Source organism: Rhopalosiphum padi, chromosome 2, assembly GCF_020882245.1.
Source record: "Rhopalosiphum padi isolate XX-2018 chromosome 2, ASM2088224v1, whole genome shotgun sequence".
Taxonomy (NCBI): domain Eukaryota; kingdom Metazoa; phylum Arthropoda; class Insecta; order Hemiptera; family Aphididae; genus Rhopalosiphum; species Rhopalosiphum padi.
Genome location: NC_083598.1, coordinates 67,682,088 through 67,702,590, shown reverse-complemented (window position 1 = coordinate 67,702,590; position 20,503 = coordinate 67,682,088). Strand labels below are relative to the sequence as shown.

At 26.6% G+C, this 20,503-nt stretch overlaps 3 protein-coding genes across 4 annotated transcripts; 2 read left to right on the top strand and 1 right to left on the bottom strand.

Moving 5' to 3' along the window:
* Positions 1 to 2,127: 2,127 nt before the first annotated feature.
* LOC132920713 (ribosomal RNA processing protein 1 homolog) lies at positions 2,128 to 8,560 on the top strand. The gene is made up of 7 exons (XM_060983341.1): positions 2,128 to 2,502; positions 4,503 to 4,582; positions 5,179 to 5,487; positions 5,544 to 5,726; positions 6,398 to 7,999; positions 8,065 to 8,182; positions 8,247 to 8,560. Exons 1-7 carry the CDS (start codon positions 2,349 to 2,351, stop codon positions 8,417 to 8,419), a joined length of 2,619 nt encoding a protein of 872 aa, XP_060839324.1. The 5' UTR covers positions 2,128 to 2,348; the 3' UTR covers positions 8,420 to 8,560.
* A 3,523-nt stretch (positions 8,561 to 12,083) lies between these two features.
* LOC132921184 (docking protein 1) lies at positions 12,084 to 14,715 on the top strand. The gene is made up of 3 exons (XM_060984054.1): positions 12,084 to 12,431; positions 12,511 to 12,762; positions 12,969 to 14,715. The coding sequence occupies exons 1-3, from the start codon at positions 12,381 to 12,383 to the stop codon at positions 13,452 to 13,454; spliced, it is 789 nt and encodes a 262-aa protein (XP_060840037.1). The 5' UTR covers positions 12,084 to 12,380; the 3' UTR covers positions 13,455 to 14,715.
* Positions 14,716 to 15,460: 745 nt separating this feature from the next.
* On the bottom strand, positions 15,461 to 20,093 carry LOC132921183 (serine/threonine-protein kinase grp). Of its 2 annotated transcripts, XM_060984053.1 has the most exons (11): positions 19,811 to 20,088; positions 19,711 to 19,739; positions 19,270 to 19,371; positions 18,563 to 18,786; positions 18,439 to 18,503; positions 18,246 to 18,371; positions 17,869 to 18,001; positions 16,906 to 17,109; positions 16,462 to 16,676; positions 16,258 to 16,389; positions 15,461 to 16,191 (listed from the first exon to the last, which is right to left on the bottom strand). In XM_060984053.1, the coding sequence occupies exons 3-11, from the start codon at positions 19,332 to 19,334 to the stop codon at positions 15,982 to 15,984; spliced, it is 1,374 nt and encodes a 457-aa protein (XP_060840036.1). In that variant the 5' UTR covers positions 19,335 to 19,371; positions 19,711 to 19,739; positions 19,811 to 20,088; the 3' UTR covers positions 15,461 to 15,981. The 2 variants fall into 2 exon arrangements, with proteins under 2 accessions (XP_060840036.1, XP_060840035.1); XM_060984052.1 differs by lacking the exon at positions 19,711 to 19,739 and having other exon boundaries at positions 19,811 to 20,093.
* Between the last annotated feature and the right edge of the window lie 410 nt (positions 20,094 to 20,503).

The following is a 20,503-nucleotide window of genomic DNA, read 5'->3' as shown; positions in this document are numbered from 1 at the left end:
GAAACATAAATATTATTTATGAAAATAAATACTGAAAATGTTTTGAAAAATGTTTTTTGAACGAAATTAAAAAAATAAAAACAATAATAAGAAATAAGAGTTTAATAGGTATATATAATTTATTAATTTCTTATATTTATTGAAAGAAAATTAATAACAAACATTATTTAGTCAGCATATTATTTGACTAGTATTTATTATAAATTTCAATAAAAAAATATGAATAAATAGTTTACATTTTATATTATGTCTATAGCCAATAGCACACGATAATAAGAAATAATAGTATAATACTAACTATTAGGTACTAATAAAGTACTATAAATAGGTATTTCACCAGTGGCCTAGCAAAGGTATGCGCTTTTTTCCAAGATTTTCAGGGGTGAAAACGAGGCTTCCTCTGCTACACAAGTCTAACAATTAATATCCTACTCTATTAAAAGACATAAGATTATTAAGATTAGTTTTTTTTTTAAACCGTCACAGGTTGCCATGGTAATGAATGATTAATAAAATAATTGATATTGTATAGTAGTTAGTAATTACCCATAACCCATAACTTAAAGCGCGTGTATTTAAAGCTAAAATTATCAAATAAATATAAATATAATAGTATAATACATTATAATATAATATGCAATATGCGTAATCGCATTACTCGGCTTGTCCTGCGCATTGTACAGACAATTTGACTGCATTTATGCGTAAGGTTACACATTAATGATAATATATATATTATTATAATGTCTAATCGAAGTTTTTCAACATACTATCTGCAACTGATTTAAGAGGACGCTATACCCGCATGCGTTGTCCTCTGTTTTATACACGCGTAACATAGTTGACAACTATTTTCCGCGGGACAATTTTACTCCCTCGATATTTATATCAAAATTACCAAAATTTTAAATCGCATTGAGAAGAACTTTGCCTGTGTTGTAGCGTTTTTATTTTTTTATATCAGGCGCGTGTAGGATAGCCGCCACTGCGTTAAGGTATCACCGTTGTCCAATCCGGTACCGCTACAGTCGCGGTGTCGCCGTCGGGCCGCGCAATTGTAAAAGGCGGGTTTCGTTCGGCTGGCCGCCATGCACAGGATATCTATAACCGAGCATGCGATACCCGTGAACTCGTCATGCCACATACATACATACGATAAAATTATCGTAGCGACATTGCTTCGTTTATATATTATTATAATGTAACATGTAAAATAAAATGTAACAAATTATTATTTTTTGATATCTTTATATATATATAATTCTACTGTACGCATAGATATAATATAATAATTATGTCTATGACTGTACGTGTGTATGTCACTGAACTCCTCCTAAACGGCTAGACCGATTGAATGAATTGTTTTGTATGTGTTTTGGTGTTGTCCTGGATGGTTTAGACTTTAGATTCACAAATCAGTCCGATAAAGTTAATTATTAATGCGCCCCTACATTGCTTAAGGAACCTCTGTACAAAATTTTAAATTTATTTTTATTTTTATTTTTAACGGTTGCTAGGATACGTTATATCCGCATATATAGTCTGTCTTATTAACATATAGTAACGCAAATCATAAATATCGTAAAGCAAATTTGCATTCAGCAAAATACATTTTGTGATGTTAGCTTTAATATTAGAATACATTTATCTATTATTAAATTTAAAAGTAAGAATATTATCTAGAAAATATCATATGCTTTTATTGATATTACTCTTAGAATCTTAGATCATATACTCATATACTAGTATATGATCTAAGATATTATTATTTTAAAGTGAGTTATAGCCACGATTAAAGATATTAAATTATATATTATATTTAATCGTGGTTATAGGCTTATAGCTATGTAAAACATTTACAACTCTAAAATTTAAAATGTTCATATTAAAGTTAACATCACAAAATGTGTTCTGTCACTAGTGCCACTTCAGTCTGTCTTTTGCTGAAAGCAAATTTGCTATGATTCACGTTGGTTCGTTGGTAAGACAGAGATAACACATGCGGGTATAGGTAACGTCCTCTTAATAACATTTAGGTCGACAAACAGTGCGCGTATACCAGTAACATGGTCAGAAATAACGGTCCGCGTAGTCCTTTTGTGATAATATATAGATAACAAGACTTTATTTATTCGTGAAACACACGTGTATGACTTAGTATACTCACTTGGATACTTTTAACTTATGAGTTGTGTTATAAGCATATATTACTTTTTAACTTCAACTATTTTTTTCAAAATTCTAGCGAATTATTGTCTATTGTAAATATTATTCAGTTTCAATTGAGTTTTATTAATTGTGGCCCCCCCTGTTTCCCATTTATTTAAACATATAATTTAAAACGCGAAATGGCTACCGAAACTTCAGAAGACAAAGTGGATTTGGTGGCCAAAGAGATAGAACTCACAAAGTTATTGGCATCAAATGATCCCAAAACTAGAAGTGATGGTATTAAACAAATTAAACAACTGTTACTGAAACATTCTGGAGACACTAATGATGGTTTGTTACATTTATAATTTATTCATTTAATTTTAATGTTTATTATTTATTTGTACCCCTAAAAGAGATAAAGTTATTTGCCTTTGTATTATTTATACTACTAATTAAATAATATATATTGAAATTAATAAGTTTAACATTAAAAGTTATAGTAAATCGTATAATGATAATGTAATATAAATAATAAACAAAATTCTGCTTTAAAGAGCAATATATATTTTTATACATGTTACCTTTAAGAAATATATTAAATACTAAGTAATTAATAAAAAAGCAAGGTATTTCTTGTGATATAGTTGTTCTTATTGTACTTATACCTCGTTTTTTTTATAACAATTATTTTAAATATAAATGCAGAGTAGGTACCAAAATTAATAAGCAAGATTAATGATATCTAGTTTTTCCATTAAAAGTTAAAGAATAGCATTTTTTTTTAGGTTAATTTATTATATAAGTTTAAAATTGTAATAATTTGTGGGTCATAAATCATAATATACTGTTACTTGTGTATGCAACCTATTGTAAAATACAATCTACTGAAAATACTATTCATCCTACTAATTAATTATAATTTATTAAACTAAACTTACTTAATGTTCCTATTGCTGATCATCATTTTCAAGTATTTGAAAATTGTATAATATATTGTTAGACAGGGGCGTACCCAAGTCTGGACCCCCCCCTAATGGATTGACAGGATGGATAAGGTGCAAACCACTGATTGTATATTGTGTAATATGGTTGATATTGTATAATATTTAGTATTTACATTATTATTATCGGTCATCTTATACTTTTTTACATGTTAAAAAAATTTGGATCCCCCCTTTGAAAAATTCCTGGGTACGCCCCAGTTGTTAGATGTCAAATTATGTTGTTTATACGTCATTTCAAAATAAATTAAGTTATTGTTGTCTTGGTAGATATTTACTAGTTATTATAATATTGTTATTGTATAATTAATAATGTTTTTTATCTGAGTAATTCAAGTTGCAGGTACTTTCCAGTAACTAAATGAAATAAAAATATAACATGTATAAGAATATGACAGCTGACAGTTGTCATATTTTCTACTGGGTAACATACTACACTAATAAAATACAGTAATACTCTTTATAACAAATCTGAAGGGACCAAGAGATTTCTTTCTTAATAGAGAGGATTTAAAAAAAAAACAAAATTGTTGTTAGAAATTACGTCGATAATAAAATGAATACATTCGATATCGATAATAATGGTATTATTATGATATTACAAGTAGATAATGAAAGAATGTAATTGTTCTTGGAAATGTCGGCATTTTTGCCATATATTTTTATAATTTATAATACTTAACAGGTAAATATTGTTTCGTTATAGAGAATGAATCGACTAATGGGTTATAAAGCAAACCAACCAATATTATGTCATGTTTACGTTATATAGAGTTTTTCATTGTAAAGAGTTTCGTTATAAAAAGTTTTCACTGTATTTTAATTCTGTGGATTTTTATAATTAATTTGTTAATAATTTATAATTTTATGTATGATTATATATACATATATTTTTTAATTGACTGGACAATCAAGTGGTTTAAGTTATTGTTTGTTATGAGTGCAAACATTTGTTGGGCAATTTTAAAAGACTATACTTAAAAACAATGTCATTAAAATATTTTGGAAAATTACTTGGAACATATATAGTTAATAATATTAATATGTAAAGCTAATATAGCTAAAACACACTATGACTGAGAGAGGTAACTAAGAGATTGTAATGTTTTATTTCTATTGTCCTCCTCACTTAACCTTTCTCATTATAAAATCTTGATAATATTACTGCTTGAAATTGTAAGACAGCTTTAAAAAAAATTTAGAGAGTGAGGTAGTAAGTGCTCTCTATGGCCGTACTAATCCAACTTTAAATTAATAAACAAAATCAAAACTGCATATTACTTATATACATCATCTCTTTAGTTAGTATTCAATATTAATTATTACTTATGATTTTAATTTTTTTAGCATTTCAATTGAATGATTATTTGATTATATGGAGAGGATTATTTTACTTTATGTGGATGTCTGATAAACCACTACCTCAAGTAAATAATATTTTGTTTATCTTAATTAAATACATTTAAGCTTTATCAATTTGACATTAGATATTTTTTATTTCAGAATATTTTTAAATTTATAACCATTATTTTACATATTCATTTTCTACAAAAAAACATAATTATTTAACATCATGTGTCATAATTAAAATATTATTTATATTTTACTTTATAAATATTCTGTAATAATGAATGTCTTGAAATTTTATACCTGTAAACCTGATAATATTATCAGGTATATGCTATCAATTAAAGTGTATAATTCTGTCAGCACCGCGGAAGTATGCGAAAGCTGTTTCTGCAATGTCAGTTATAAACGAAAAAAAAAATGTAGAATTCTGTACTCTGATCCTAAAGAAAAGTAAACCGTTTCCCTACCAAAACTCATCCGAGTTCACATTATTGATATTGGTCGCATCAGTCAACATGTGCAAAATGGCTTACTTATTTTTTGGGCCTGAGTATAGTTGAAATTGTTGAATCACTAAATTCAGGGAAAGCATACTCATAAATGGACACTTTAATTTAGTAATAAAAGTATATAGATATCAAACATTAATACAATTTTAAAATATTTTTTTCAGGAAAGTGCTACTGAAAAAATAAGTAATCTTATCCATAGTTGCACTTCTCATCAAGGAAAAATTTTATTTGTGGATGCATTTTTTCTCACTATCAAAGATGATTGGATGTCAATAAGTCAGCATCGTATTGATAAATTTATGATGTTGGTGAGGCGTTGTTTAAGACAATTGTTATTTACCTTTGTCAATTGTGATTGGGAAACAGAGTATGTGGAGAAATTCAGTGAAGTTCTTTATAGAGCTCTTAAATCGTTCACACTAAGTTTGAGAACTCATTTACAAGAAATTTTCTTGGAAGAACTCGCTAAAGTATGCATTTTTTTTTTTTTTTTATATGATTATTAAAATTGTGTCTTAATTTTTAGGTGAGTAGAGGAAAAGTACCTACTCATGCATTGGTCATTATTTTAGATTCATTCTTACATTACATTTCTGAGCTCAATGATTTTATGTTAATCAAAGAAGTTACCCAAAATGTATTTAGAAATCTTCTATCCCAGTCACCTGATTTAGAAATGTTAGAAGCTAAATTTGAAGCTTGGCGAAAAGTAAGTAATTTAACAAATATTTTCTTTCTCAGTTTAATTTATTATATTGACATAATTAATTAGTCAAACCCAAACTATAACTTCTCTTTCTTTAAATATTTATTAAGCTGATTTCAGTCACGTAAAAAATAGGTACTTTTTTAGGGGGGGGGTGTTGGGGGCGATTAATCTTTTTCAGAATAGTTGAGGCTTAAAATTTTTTTTTTTTTTATTAGTTACTAACATACAATCTTTAGGCGAGGGGGTTATAAATTACATGCCTAGCTGACTTCGACTATTCAAGTATTTTAATAAATGTCTAATAATTAAAATAATTTTAAAAAAAAATGTGTGTGTATCAGTAAAATTAAAGTCTTAAATTATATCATAATTCTACAAAACCTGTATTTATTACTTCTTAAAAATAACTGTATAGTTTATTAAATTCATAGACATAGTAAAATTAATTTATTAGGTACTTAAAATAAAATTTTGAATTATATAATATATAATGTATGTATAGTTGTATACCTACTTAATTGTACTACTATATTATATTTTATAATATTTCAAAATAATTGTGGTCAATATAAATAATATTAATTATAATTAAATAAGATACATTTTATTTTCATAGTTTGGTTTGACTATTTTAGATTATAATTTAATTTAATTTCAATATTTTATATTAGATGGGTAAACCAGGCAAATCATATAACGACTTAGAATTGGTTGAAGGCGATATAGCTGATGACGACTCTAATGAAATAAATGAGAGTCCATTAGATCCTCGTGCTGGTAATGTAAGTGTTGAAATACCTCGCATCAAGTTTGATCCTAAAGCTATAGCAAAGCTTTTAAATAAATATGTAAATGATATTGATTGTACCAGAAAGTGTTTATTAGAAATAACTAAATTAGTAAAATGGTATGATCGTTTGGGAGGTGGTTTACTACCCTATAAACCAAAAGACTTGAAATTAAATAGTCAAGTATTAAAGCGAAAAAAGAAAAAATATTTATCTAAACTGGTAAAAGAAGGAGTTAAAAAGTTAGAAATGGTTGATTCTAAGATTAAAAAAAGTAGCCGTGAAGTTAATGACCATAAAAGTCTTAAAGAACTTAATAAGATGGGTGAAATAGTAGTTGAACATGGAAAAATTGGAAAATCTACATGGAAAGTTAGAAAGTTTGATAATGTCAATACTTTAAAAGAGAATTTCAATTTAAATGGGTCTTGGACTGTATCAGAGGAAACTAAAAATGATGACACTAAAACTGTGCCTGTTACTGACGATGAACCACCACTTTTGGTTCCTGCTGGATTTAATGTTGAAGTTTCAGAAACTCTTGAAACGCCAACTAAAGTTCAGAAAAAAGTTTCTTTGACACCAAATTTAAAATCTTTAACAGTTGATTCATCTTTAAAAGAAAGTAATTCTAATAAACGCAAAAGTAAAAGTCCAATATCTAAAAATAATGATGATTCAAATAAAAAAAATAATCAAAAACCAAATTCTCCTTTCATTAAAATTGGTACTCCTAATACTTTAAATGCGAGTCACAACAATAGTTGGTCAGTGTCAGCAGACAATTCAGGATCTGCATCTAAAAAGGTTAAGAAGAGCATTGAGTCTCCTAAAGCAGTAAATGCATCACCATTTAATAATAAAAGTCTTACACCAGATAATGGAATTGAAAAAAAAAATAAAGTTGATGATTTAGTTATATCCAAAATAAAACGACGTTCTAATGAAATAAATATTAATTCAAGTCTAAATGAAAGTTGGAGTGTGTGCAGTGATGAAAAACTCAAATTGAATAAATGCACTACTCCAGTATCAAAACTTGCAGATGAACCAGATAATAAAAATATTCAAAAATCAAACTCTCCTACTGTTAATAATGGTTCGCCTAATGTTGTAAACACAAGTCATAATAATAGTTGGTCGGTATCTGCTGATAATGGTTCTGCATCTAAAAAAGTTAAAAAAGGCAATACGCCTAGTAAAGTCGAAAAACGAATTTCATTAACATCTGTTATTACACCAGATAAGAATTCTAAGAGCCCAAAAAGCCCTAAAAGTCCAACTCCTGAACAAAGAGTATTGCGACGAAGAACAATTATAATTCCCAAGAAGAAACCTGATGAACAAAATGAAGGTACACCTAAAAGAAAAGTGAAAGAAAATTCAGCCACTAAAGTATCGCAAAAACGTAGAAAGACAATAGCAGGAGAAGAAATAAGCATGTTAAAACCTGAGGAAATTTCAAATAAGGCCCTTGAAAAAGTGGTAAGTTAAGATAATAATGTTGTTACTTACATTTTAATTTGATTTATTGCTTTTGCTTATTTTAGCGAAGTGAAGTTTTTGAGGATGGTCTTGGTACTCCTAGAAAAAGTTCAAGATTATCGATTAAAACCGATTCTGCTAAGAAAAGAGTTGAATTTCAATTGAAAAACAATGTCGAGCAAGGTAAAAATGTTTTTCTAAATTATTTTTCAACTGAAAAAATTATTTATGGCATTTATTGTTTCAGAGTTTATGGAGTATAGGACAACATTAGTGACTAAGCCTGGAAACCCACACGATGCTTCCAAACAGCCAGTCCAAGGAGTTTTGAAATTGACACCAGATGTGAATCGTATAAATCCATTTTATAAACTCCAAGAACGCTCTGCTAAAAAAAATTCTAGAAAATCTATTATTTAACTAAATTTAACAGTAAATGTTTTTATACAAAATAACAACACCATAATTGGTTATATTTTATTTAAATAATTTTTGTTGTGACAAATCCACTTGATATTTAAACTTTAATTAAAGAAATAAACCAAAATTCTGTTGGAAGAACATTTTTTAAAACACTTATACCAATATACAACAAAAACTGACAATTCAAATATTATCTTGATTTCCTTTATGAATAATACTTTAGAGATCTATATTTCCTCTGAAATTTAAGTGTAGTGTTGTTTAGAAATAACTTTCTAAATCACTATTAAATACAATAACGCAACTTACTGATCCATTATAAATTAATTCATTTTTTAATAACTTTTTGGCACAATAAATATTGGTAAGAAAAATTTGAAATCAAGTCAAAACTAATAACGGCCTTAAAATGACTTATTTTCCATTTTAAATTTTTACCAGTATGTTTTTTACCAATAATTGAAAAGCAAGTATACCGTTTAAAGTGATATCCCTGGACTATGAATATTACAACTTATTCATTTGATATCCGACATTCTTAAACATAAATTATAGATGGTTGGCTGGTGCACTAGCACAAAATGCTTGTGCTTTGATGTTTATATTCTTTCTATCAAAAGGCAAGCTATTTTAACATACATATAAAAATATAAATAAAAACAAATATTGTTGATTTAATGAAAAATGTTATTTAGATATTTTTCTGTAAATTTGTATTTTGAAATTTAAGCATTTAGTGTTTTAACTTAATTTATGATTATTTAAATTAAGATGTAAAATTGTAAAAGAATATTGCAAGTGTGTGACTAGACGTCAATAGTACTTACTAAAATTCACGCAATATAATAAATATTCTTGGTCTTTTAAAAATGTAAAATTTCTTCTCGAATCATTTTTTCATTAAGTTAAGGTACTTATAATTTAAAAAATATTGATCATAAAGTTATAAAAACTATTGTGTGTAATTGTTATATTCTGTGGTAATCTATTGTTAAAATTATCATTTTCTGGCCACAATGAAATTTCCTGAATATTTTGAAACACATTTTATGATTAATTTTAAGCTTTTTATAGTTAGATAGTTTTTTTTAGTTTTTTCTTTAAAATAAATGTTGATAAAAAATGTGAAGTATGTTAGGATTAAAAATTTGAAAATTGAATGATGATTCATGAATTGCTACTCCATAACTCATATTCTTTTGGAAATTAGTTACTATTTAATATATTGTAATGGATAAGTTTTAATTCTTGTTCAATCATCAAAAAATTACTCATAGCAACATATATAGGAAATATATCTTTTGAAATACAGTGGCTGAAAAGACCGTTTACGCTTTTTCGTACGCAAATTTGACCTATCTTGGAATACAATTAATGTGTTCACATCTATGATAGACTTATAGACTATAGTGAGTACCGAGTAGTGATTTAGATATTTAATAACGAGGTCTGTTCATGGGCGTGCACAAGGTACCTATACAAAGTGATCATGGACGATCTCAGAAAAAAATCGTGAGGGGGTATAGTCTTCAAAATTGCCGACTAGAATTTGTAATACCAAATTGTTGATAACTATTCAATTACTTTTAGTTATATAAGTATTATAAGTTTTAGATTCTGCACGGAGTGATCATATTAATTTTACAATGTTTTTTTTTGTGTCTGTCATCACTTGCAGTGGCGGCTAGGCGTGGGCGGTGTAGGCCATTGCCCACGGCCTCGCACCTCAAAGGGCCTCGCGTTCTAAAGGGCTTTATAATTAACCATAGAGAAATATGGGAGAAGTGTCTGTTCAAAAGTGTATTGTTTTAAAAAATTCTAAATCTTAATATTTATTAAACAACTGTTGTTACTTAAAAAAATGTTTACTAAAAAAATTTAAAAAGGTCCTCTTTAAGTGTACTTCGCCCACATATAAATTTTACCTCGCCACGCCACTGATCACTTGAAATGGTAATAGTGCTTGGATTTTTGACTTCAGCCCCTCATTGAAAAGGAAAATGAAAATCTAATTGGTACTTCGAAGGGTCAAAAGTAAAAAATTCTAGAAGTTTTCAAAAGAGTCAGGTAAATCGGGAAGTTTTACGCATAATCAGTTTTTGAAAAAAAACGATTTTTTGCTGTAACTCAAAAACGAATCATTGTAAATACTTGAAATTTTCACCAAATGTTTATATTAGCGTTATCTATTTAAGATTAAATTTTCAAAATATTTATAATTTTATTAAACTATTTATATGCCTTTAAAATTTTCGATTATTATAAGTTTTTTTTTTTGAAATGCTGATAAAAAAAATTTGGCATTCCAAAAGATCTTTATAATTTAATAGAAGGTTTATTATAAGTTTTACTTATTGTAGTAAAAAAAAAATCAAACATAGTCAGAATTTTTGTTTATAAGCATTTTAAGTTCAAATGTTTACGAAATATGTCAAAATCGCGAATACTTGCAAGTAGGTAATTGTGATGTTGAAAATTCATAACATTTTCGTGATTTAAACCTTAAGTTAAAAAACCCAATACAAGATTCCCCATAACTTTTTCTTCAAATAACTGTAAAAAAGACTAAAGCGTCAGTATATATAGAAAAAAAATTATGAGCGCATAAATGAAACTTTCTACGAAATCGCATAAAATAACGATATATCCTAAAACGATTTAAATATTTTTTGTTATTCAAAAAGTATAAGTCGTAGAAACTTGAAACTTTTACCAGTAATTGAGAAAAATAAATTTAAAATTAATATAGGTTATGGTATAATATATCCTAGACCTGACTGGCTAGACTGACAAATCATCTCCGTTCAGAATCGTTTTTCGTAAGTATACAATGATACCTGTCAATGCATTCAAATTTAACACATCCATTATATTATAATAACATACTATCCGTCTCCACCTCTATTATACATCAGAGCGATACTTGATACCCATTAATGCCCAAACTTTTTAATTTCTTTATTATCTTATGTTTCAATTTTTAGTTTCAGTTAAATTTAAAGTAAAAAATACAAAAATATCTAATTTATTATTTTTAATTCATATTAGAATATTGAGTTTAAATAATATTAAGATTTTAACAGTATTTAATTTTCCTCTTCTCGTTTTAAAACAATTTAGTTTAATTCAGATGAAAATAATTTTCATTCTGTCGACTAAAAATCAAATATTGTCGTTAGTGCATTTTGAGGTTTCCCAGGTGGAGGCATTAGAGTATAGAATAGAATATAGATGAAAAATTAAAATACCATCAGCTATAATATTATGGATGTGTCATGTGTGGTATAATATTATTATTTATTCTGTGGTTACCACTTTACTTTCACCGTTCACCTTTGAAAAAAAAGTGAGCCCACCCCGGCACCCCTAGAGAAATTGTTTGGATTCAACACTGTTTAGTGTTTACAGGTCTACCGTAATTGTATATTGCTCTGTGATGGTATTAATGTCTTCTTAAGATATATCTATAATATGGCCGTGGTTTCGACTGTTCTGTTTCTGTCATAGATAATACAATTATAATCATGACAAATAAATCATTATTATTTTGTCATGATTATAATAAAGATTCTTTCATTATCTATGGTTTCCGCCCCTTAACGGATGTTCCACCCATTTGATCATACTTATCACTTTATCAGCTTTAATTTTTATCAGGTGAAGAACTGATCCCATCGGCAATCACTGACCACTTTAGCTTGTAAATAATTATTATTAAACTATAATTAATAAGTTCTGCTTTAGTAATCTAGAGGTCCACATCATAGATTAAAGATTAAACTACGCTCTAGTGCTCACTGTTCACTGCAGTTTACTCCCAACAAGCAACAATTCGCTAATTGTCTGTTAATTATTTATTTCGTTCTTCTTTTTATCCAATTAATAACAAACTCGTAAGTTGTAATACCTAAAAGGTTTAGTTTAAAATTTGTGTTACCCAAGCTATGTGATTGTTACAATGGGCTGTGTTTACAGCAGCAGAAAAACTTTACCACCTTTTTTCTTCAAAGTAAGTACAGAAAAATACATTTTTAATAATTATTTACGGATTTAAAATATAAATTTCTAACCTAACCTAATGATTACAGGTTATAAATATAGATGACAATGGTAAAGAGAAATACCATGGACAAATGGAAATTGCCACTTGCAATCTGATATTGCATAAAAGTGGTGAACCGCCTATTATTTGGCCTTTAAGCACAATTAGACGCTATGGTTATGAAGATTTCATGTTTTGCTTTGAAGCTGGTCGCTCATCTCCTTTTGGCCAAGGCATATTTGCATTCAGAAGTAAAGACGCAAAAAATATTTTTAATGCTGTCAAAGAAAAATTACAGGTATAATTTAAAAGTATTTAGTATAATTTTAATTAATATAAAAGTGAATAATGAAGTTAAAGGATTTAGACAAAGATTTAGGTCTAAGATCTAAAAATCTATTAAATAGTACTGCTCATTACATTAGCACAATGTCTTAAAAACCAAAATGTACATATGTTATACCAATCTGTTTCTTTAAATTAAGTAAAAGTTATGTATTTTAGATTGACAGTGGAGCAGATATAGTTAAAGATATTGCTTCTGAAGTACGTAATTATTCCGGTCAGTCATGTACAAGTACACATACTATTGAAAAAGTTTATGATGAATTTAGTTTCAATGGGCTTAGGTTTAATAGCGAGTCAAACAACATCATCCAACCTCCAGATCTCATGCTGGACCCGGACACTGCATTTTTACCAAGAAGTTCTTACGTGAACATGCTGAATGACAATGAAGAAGATGACGATGATTTATTTAATGATCCTTTTGAGTTACCTAAAGATACTCCCACTTATACTGAAGTTGAAATAGCTGTTTGCACACCCAAAAGGAAGAGTGAATCATTGCCTACTTCCCCTACAGATATACCGAGTTATACAGCAATAGATTTCAATCAAACAATGCATTTAAGTCAGAAAATGCTTAGGGGTAGTGATGATGCTGGAATTAGGAAAACTAGACATGATTCTACAATGAGCAATCCTTAATATTATTAGAATCAACACAATTTGGAGACCAATTATAAATATATCCAACCAGATTTGTGGCACTAGAATATTTATGATGATCTTTAATTTTTGTTTTTTGTTTAAGTATAGTTCTTGATTCGTGTTAAATTATTTTTCTTCCTGTATTTATACTGCTCAGTGCTTTATTTTGGAGAGATATATCTAGAACAAAATTAGTATTTAGTTATGTTAACATGAATAAAGGTTAGATATATTTAAAGGTTATATTTTAAAACCATAAGGAATATAATAATTCCTAATAACATTATCAGCTGTTAATATTTACAAATATATTTATTTAATAATCATGCCAAAGCTAATGTGATGTGTTTTCAACACAGATCTTTTTTTAAGTTACTAATATTTATATATATTTTGTTAAACACTCAGAATAATTACTGTTATGTTATTATAGTAGTCTAAGATCTGTTCATTGTAACCTGATTTGCCAAATAATTTGTACAAATTTTAACATTATGTCTTATACAATTATTTTGTGCCATACACATTCCTTAAGGTTGTTCAGACTGAAAAATTTTCTTTGTTAAAACATTGTTTATTATTAGTATTTATACCAATACAATATATATTATATTACAATAAAATTGTAAAGTCAAAAATGTATAATATTTTATACTAAATAAAATGGGTAGGTTAACCTAAATAACCTATTAAATTTGTAATAAGAAAACAATTTGAATAGTTCAAATACATAAAATAATAATTTATAAAAAATGTAGGTTTTAAAATACACAATTAATACCATAGTATTAATGTTATCACATATTCACATGATATAATTAAGAGATTGATTGTGTAATTAAAAAAAAAAAAATTGATTTGGTAGATTAGTCATTTCTCATGATTAAATACCATATAATAATAATAATATATTAGTTGTTATTGATTATTATAGATGTATAAGAGATGATTATAATATATTATAATTAGGAACTATGATTGTATTATAACTCATAGTAATCAGTACTTGTAGTTCATATTTGTTAAAAGTATTTATTTTTTAATTTTTTATAAATCAAATATTTATAATCCATATATATATATATATATTTAACATGTTAACTTGTTTTTGTAAATTTATAAATAATTGGTATTCTTATCAATTGTGTAGACTTTAATTAGTCAATGGAACTAATGCACTGCTATACTTATAGTTACTAATACCTTGTAAATATTATTACAAGGACAATTAAATACATTTTTTGTCTGTAGACCACAATCATTTTTTTTTTCACAGAATTTAAACCATTTGATTTTTTTTTATTAGACTAAATAATTACCACATTAAAACATTAAAACTTCATAAATTATAAATCCTGATCATTTTTTTCTCTTATTGCATTCTCGTTAGAAACCTTCTGTATAAATTTAATCAATGGCAAATCTATATTTAATTGTCATTTTTAACTGAAAATCGAATAATTCATGTTTATTATACCTATTTTATGGTTCTAGTGAATTTTGTTTTGACCATAAATGGTCTTACAGTAGGCTGACATGGAATTATTGCAAAACTATTTCAGCAAAGTATTATAAAATACATTTAACAAAATAGTAGTAAACTCATACACTGACTTTGGTTACATTGCATGCATGCTAACTGTTACTCAATTATTTTGCTGAGAATATGCAACCTAGTGTTATGGCTTCTTGCTTTTGGTTTCAACTTGTCATTTGATTTATTTATCAGTTAGTTGGAATCAAGGGTACTGATTTAAATTTATTTACATTATATTGCAGTCAATGTAATGTACAGATTTCAATTATCTTTTCAACAAATTAACTGAGTACTATTTTTATTCTTATTAAAAAATAATACCATCTATTGAAATGTTGTTTTGAATTTATCTTACAATCACAAAACAATGCAATGTATTTTTTTATTCATCATTCGACCTTAAAATACAACATTTATTGCAATTAATATACAAAAAATATAAATTAAAACAAACAATTATTTCAAGTATAATAATTAAAAAAATTTATTAATTTTGAATTCTATAAATGTTTGAAAAAATGCACAAAAAAATAAATAAATAATTTATAAATTTACAAAGTTGTATGATATAATCACAGTTGTAACTAAAACCGTGGTTGTGACAATTGTTCATAATGTAATGTATAAAGTAAAATAAAATTTCAAATTGAATAGAATCTAATTATTTTTTAAGGCTATCGCCTAGTCGGTTATAAAATAAATAAAATATTAGATGAACACACACAATACCATGGTATGTCGTTACATTCTGATGCATTGTAGTTAATTAATTAGCATAATTAATCACAGTAGTATACCATATAAAATATAAAATTGACAAAATAATATAAATCTAGGTTCTTACATATACGTTCTTTTTAATCAAAGTACTTTTACATAGATTAATCTACTTTATACAAAATAATATAAATTAATAATTTATCTTTTATACATCAGTCTTGATTATTTTCTATATCAAATTAAATATGGTATGTATATATTTATGACTCATGGCACTGTATTGGTAGCCATAGCGACTGGCCACATCATTGGACCTTTGGATATTAATTTTGACATTGCATTTTTAATTGCAACGAAATGTCTTTTAAATTCTAAACCACAACCTCTTGAAAGTCTGAAGTCCATGAGTGTTTGATGGTTCATTGGAATCACATTTGATTTAAACACTAAACGCTGATCAGCAGTGGTGATTGTAACCTAGAGTCAAATGAAATTTTTTTATTTCTATAAATTTTAAAATCTATTTTAATAGGTATAACTTACCAAACCAGATGTATTGATTTTACATGTATAACCTAAATCATCAAGAAACTGTGATAAAGTAGCCAATGCTTCGTCAGATGATAAACAAACAATAAATCTCGTCATTCTTTTGACTAATTTCTGAATAGAATTCTAATAATAACATTAAGAACATGAATATTACAATATTTTTTTTTTTTTTTGTAATTTAAATAATATAATTACATTTAATGTAGTTGATACTGTTTGTGATGTCTGAATTTGCGAAGACAGCAACAAATCTTCAACTTGAGTAGGCTGGGTAAATGAATGTATATCAGATTCATTAGGGGGAATGGATACAGAAAATGGAACAGCTGCTGGAGCTGGTTGAGAATAACAAGGACGAGCATCATCAAACCCTCTATCGGATAAAACAGAAATGCCCACTTTCTTGTTATCTAAATAAATATCACAGTATGCATTACTATTAATAATATTGATAGATATTTTTATTTTATTTAAAAATACTATTGAAAATAAATAATAATTATTCTAACACAGAGATAAGATACCTAGAGATTACTGATGTTTGTTTATATACTCAGAAATCACTTGGTACCTGAATGTGTATTAGATTCTGTTATAGATATTCTGTTAAGATATTAACTTAGTAAAATAAAAATATACCGCTTGTTTTTGACTTAATGAACCAATGATGAGATTGAATTTTTGATATATCATATCTTTTAGATGGCGTGGGTATTAATATTTTTCTTACAAGTGACAATGCTAAGGTATCTAATTTGCACCATGGTGAATGATTAGCATAATCAGTAGTCTTCCATAATTTATAATCTTCATCATCAGCCGATGGCATTTCCCAAGGTAACTCTAAAATCATAATCAAATCAAGTTCATAATTTATTTTGATGTTAAATTTTTAAGTGTATGCGCAATATTATATTAAATTAATTTAATTTTGGACAATAACAATAATATATAAAATTGTATTACACTAATACCTAAATTTTAAATATTTTTTTTTTAATAAATATTGTAATTATAATAACTATTTTTATAAAAATTAGATAACTAGAATTTATATAATCATATTTCAAATTACAGCGTGCTCTAGATTAAGATGTAATACTAATAAGTAATAATCATACCTTGGGATTTAAGTAATAACAGAGAATATCAACATTTTATAAATATTAAAATATCGTATTTTAAGGATTTTTTTTAATTCAGTATTTTGTAAACATACATTTGTGATATTATTTAATGTTAAAAAAAAAAAAAAAAATGTAGAAACTAAATTTATAAAATATATATATTTTAATTTGAGATAATCTGAGTGATTTAATGTTCTATGTAAAACACACTGTATTATTAATATTTTAATTAAAATTACTATTAAAAACAAAATAATTGTAGCATAAAAAATATTGATGCAGCATTAATTACCAATAACTTTGGTACAGAAGCTTTAGGGCGTCTGTTTAAAATATACCTACAGCTAAAGTACCAAAGAGATCAACAATAACACATTAATGAAATACCATAGTTTAATACTGAATATATTATAGAAGTATTTTATTATTAATAGGCAGTTTTTGTTATTAGTAGTAGTATATTTATAATAATTACCTCCAGCAAGCATAGAAACCAGTATAATACCACATGACCAAATATCAGAAGGTTCAGCTTGATAAGGCAACTCTGAAAGAACTTCGGGAGCTAAATAAGGCCGTGTTCCACATCTCTTTTCAAGTTTACGCCTCTATTTAAACAATATTAGTAGAACATCATGTTAAAATTATTTTAGTAGGTTTAACAAAAAATTTTTTTTAGCATGAATGATTCTTTAAAAGTGAAAATTAATTAACTAAATTGTTTTTCTAGAACATTTTACTATTGGCTCTATTAGATACATTATTAATATTAATTATTACATATTTTACTTTTTTTTAATCATATAGCTAACTCATATTAAAAGAATCATGCATAAAATAAATATTACCTACTTTTCCACCACATAAAAATAAAGTCGCTAATCCAAAATCACTTATTTTTAAATTCCCATGTTCATCCAATAATAAATTTTCTGGTTTCAAATCTCTATGAGCAATACCATTTTTATGTAAATATTCCTAGAAAATATTGTACATAGTATTAATATGTTTTGATAAAATCTTGGTATAAAAATAGGAAACATACAACTCCATCAAGTAACTCTTTAAAAAACTTCTTAGCTTCTGAGTGAGGCATTCCGATGTCTGGTTCTAAGTTACAAACAATAATTATTACCTAAAATAAAAAAGGTAAATACTAATTAACTTACCAATTCGATCAAACAGTTCACCGCCTGATGCATATTCTAAGAATATATAATAATTATCTTTGCTATGACGATGTCCAAAATATTTTATAATACTGGAATGCTTCAATCGGGAATGTATAGCTGCTTCTTTTTTTACCATCATTAATGCATCAGGAAAATTCTTTAAATCAATTATTTTCATAGCTACAGTGCCATTAGTATTTTGGTTTATCAACAGTTTTACTCTAAAAGATATGCATACAATAATTAGGTATTATAAATTTAATTTATGTAGTAATATACCTAATAAAAAAAATCAGAAATTATCTTATTAAATAAAGAGGTAGAAGAAGAAGTGAAAAATATTGTATCATAATATATTTAGTTTACTTCTTATCTATTTATATTTATAAAATACCAAGGAATAATACTCTACTTCAAGAAACACGGAATTGGGAATCTTATACAATTTTAATCCAGGTAAAGCCAAAAATAAGTAAATACATATTTATTAAAATTGGAAAAACTAGAACCAAAATAAAAGAAAAAATAAGCATAAGGTGCCAGTCTTATTGTAAGATATACTTATTTTTACTGAAATCAATAAAATTTCACTATCCTATTCGAATTAAAATACATCAATGTATCACTGTATTTTAACACAAGACAAAGAATTCTTTAAATTTTAATAAATGTTTTTGATTCAGTATAATATAATCAGAACATACTCGCCAAATGTTCCTTCGCCTAACGTTTGAGCGATTTTCCATCCTTCAACAAATTCAGTACTCATTTGTAATTTTGAGTAAATCTTCGAATTACTTTATTATCTGGAAAATAAATAATAATGTATATTTATAACACCATATGTCCCGCTGTCCCCAAAGAACACAAAAATGTTCCGCTTTGAAAAAAAGTCACAACTGAAAACATTATATTAGTAGGTATACCAGCTGATATTCATATTATACATTTTATACTGTAAACGTATACTGTTTTTTACAGTATAAAATGTGTATTACTTTCATAGTCCAGGGATAAAAATGATACACACAAGTGTTTCGCATTGAGTAAAAAAAATTATGGTCACATTAATATATATAAGAAACATGATAGGTATGGTAAGTAAATATGATCGTCGTATTTTCATTTTTTAATATACTGCTTACCTTAAATTTGATTTTTACAAGAAAATATACTGAAAAATCATTATAATTTTTGTTTACATAATAATACATTTGAATTTTGAATAATAATGGTATTACTCACTACTTGGATTATTCCAATTATGCTCGACTCTTGGTGAACGACACGTTAACGTGGTTTAGACAATGTCACTCAATAACTGAAGTCTAAAATTCTAATTCTAAATTGTAGTGTTGTAGTTTAAAAAAAAAAATTAAACAGTGGTCGGTAACAACTAATTACTATTAAGGTAAGAACTAAATACTATAATAAGTAAATACTAAATAGTGAATACTGTTGTCTGTTACTGGACTGTTACTGCAAATTCCGTTAACGTTAAACCATTTGTTTTTTAAAAATTTAATTTTTGAGGTTAGTTTCGTCGTTTTGTCATTCGTACAATCGAAAATTATAAACTATCGATATACGATAATCCAAAGACTTTGTAAGTGATCCAAAGATTCAAGCACTGAAAAAAAAATAAATATTTTTATATATCTGTGGTGATTTAAATCATAGATCTTAATATGGGGCTTCATTATTTGTTCCGCAAAATATTTGTTCCAATCACCATTATTTATTCCGCAAAATACTTGTACCAAACGTGGAAAAAGTAATTTGTGGAACAAATAGTAATTTGAAAAAATAGTTATTAGAACAAATAGTCATCGGAACAAATAATAAAGCCCCGGCTTAAACTATGGTTCAAATTAGTGGTGGACATATCCGGATTTAACGGATTATTCAACTTAATTTTGCTGTCGAATGATACCTAAG

What these genes read in the sequence shown, in the direction of transcription:
- LOC132920713 (XM_060983341.1), top strand. Translation starts at nt 2,349, where the DNA reads ATGGCTACCGAAACTTCAGAAGACAAAGTGGATTTGGTGGCCAAAGAG. An exon ending in TTCTGGAGACACTAATGATG is followed by an intron (nt 2,503 to 4,502) that starts GTTTGTTACATT and finishes TAATTTTTTTAG; the next exon opens with CATTTCAATTGAATGATTAT. An exon ending in TCTTGGAAGAACTCGCTAAA is followed by an intron (nt 5,488 to 5,543) that starts GTATGCATTTTT and finishes CTTAATTTTTAG; the next exon opens with GTGAGTAGAGGAAAAGTACC.
- LOC132921184 (XM_060984054.1), top strand. Translation starts at nt 12,381, where the DNA reads ATGGGCTGTGTTTACAGCAGCAGAAAAACTTTACCACCTTTTTTCTTC. An exon ending in TACCACCTTTTTTCTTCAAA is followed by an intron (nt 12,432 to 12,510) that starts GTAAGTACAGAA and finishes TAATGATTACAG; the next exon opens with GTTATAAATATAGATGACAA. An exon ending in CTGTCAAAGAAAAATTACAG is followed by an intron (nt 12,763 to 12,968) that starts GTATAATTTAAA and finishes TATGTATTTTAG; the next exon opens with ATTGACAGTGGAGCAGATAT.
- LOC132921183 (XM_060984052.1), bottom strand. Translation starts at nt 19,334, where the DNA reads ATGAGTACTGAATTTGTTGAAGGATGGAAAATCGCTCAAACGTTAGGC. An exon ending in TGAACTGTTTGATCGAATTG is followed by an intron (nt 18,504 to 18,562) that starts GTAAGTTAATTA and finishes TTTGTAACTTAG; the next exon opens with AACCAGACATCGGAATGCCT. An exon ending in TATTTTTATGTGGTGGAAAA is followed by an intron (nt 18,002 to 18,245) that starts GTAGGTAATATT and finishes TTGTTTAAATAG; the next exon opens with AGGCGTAAACTTGAAAAGAG.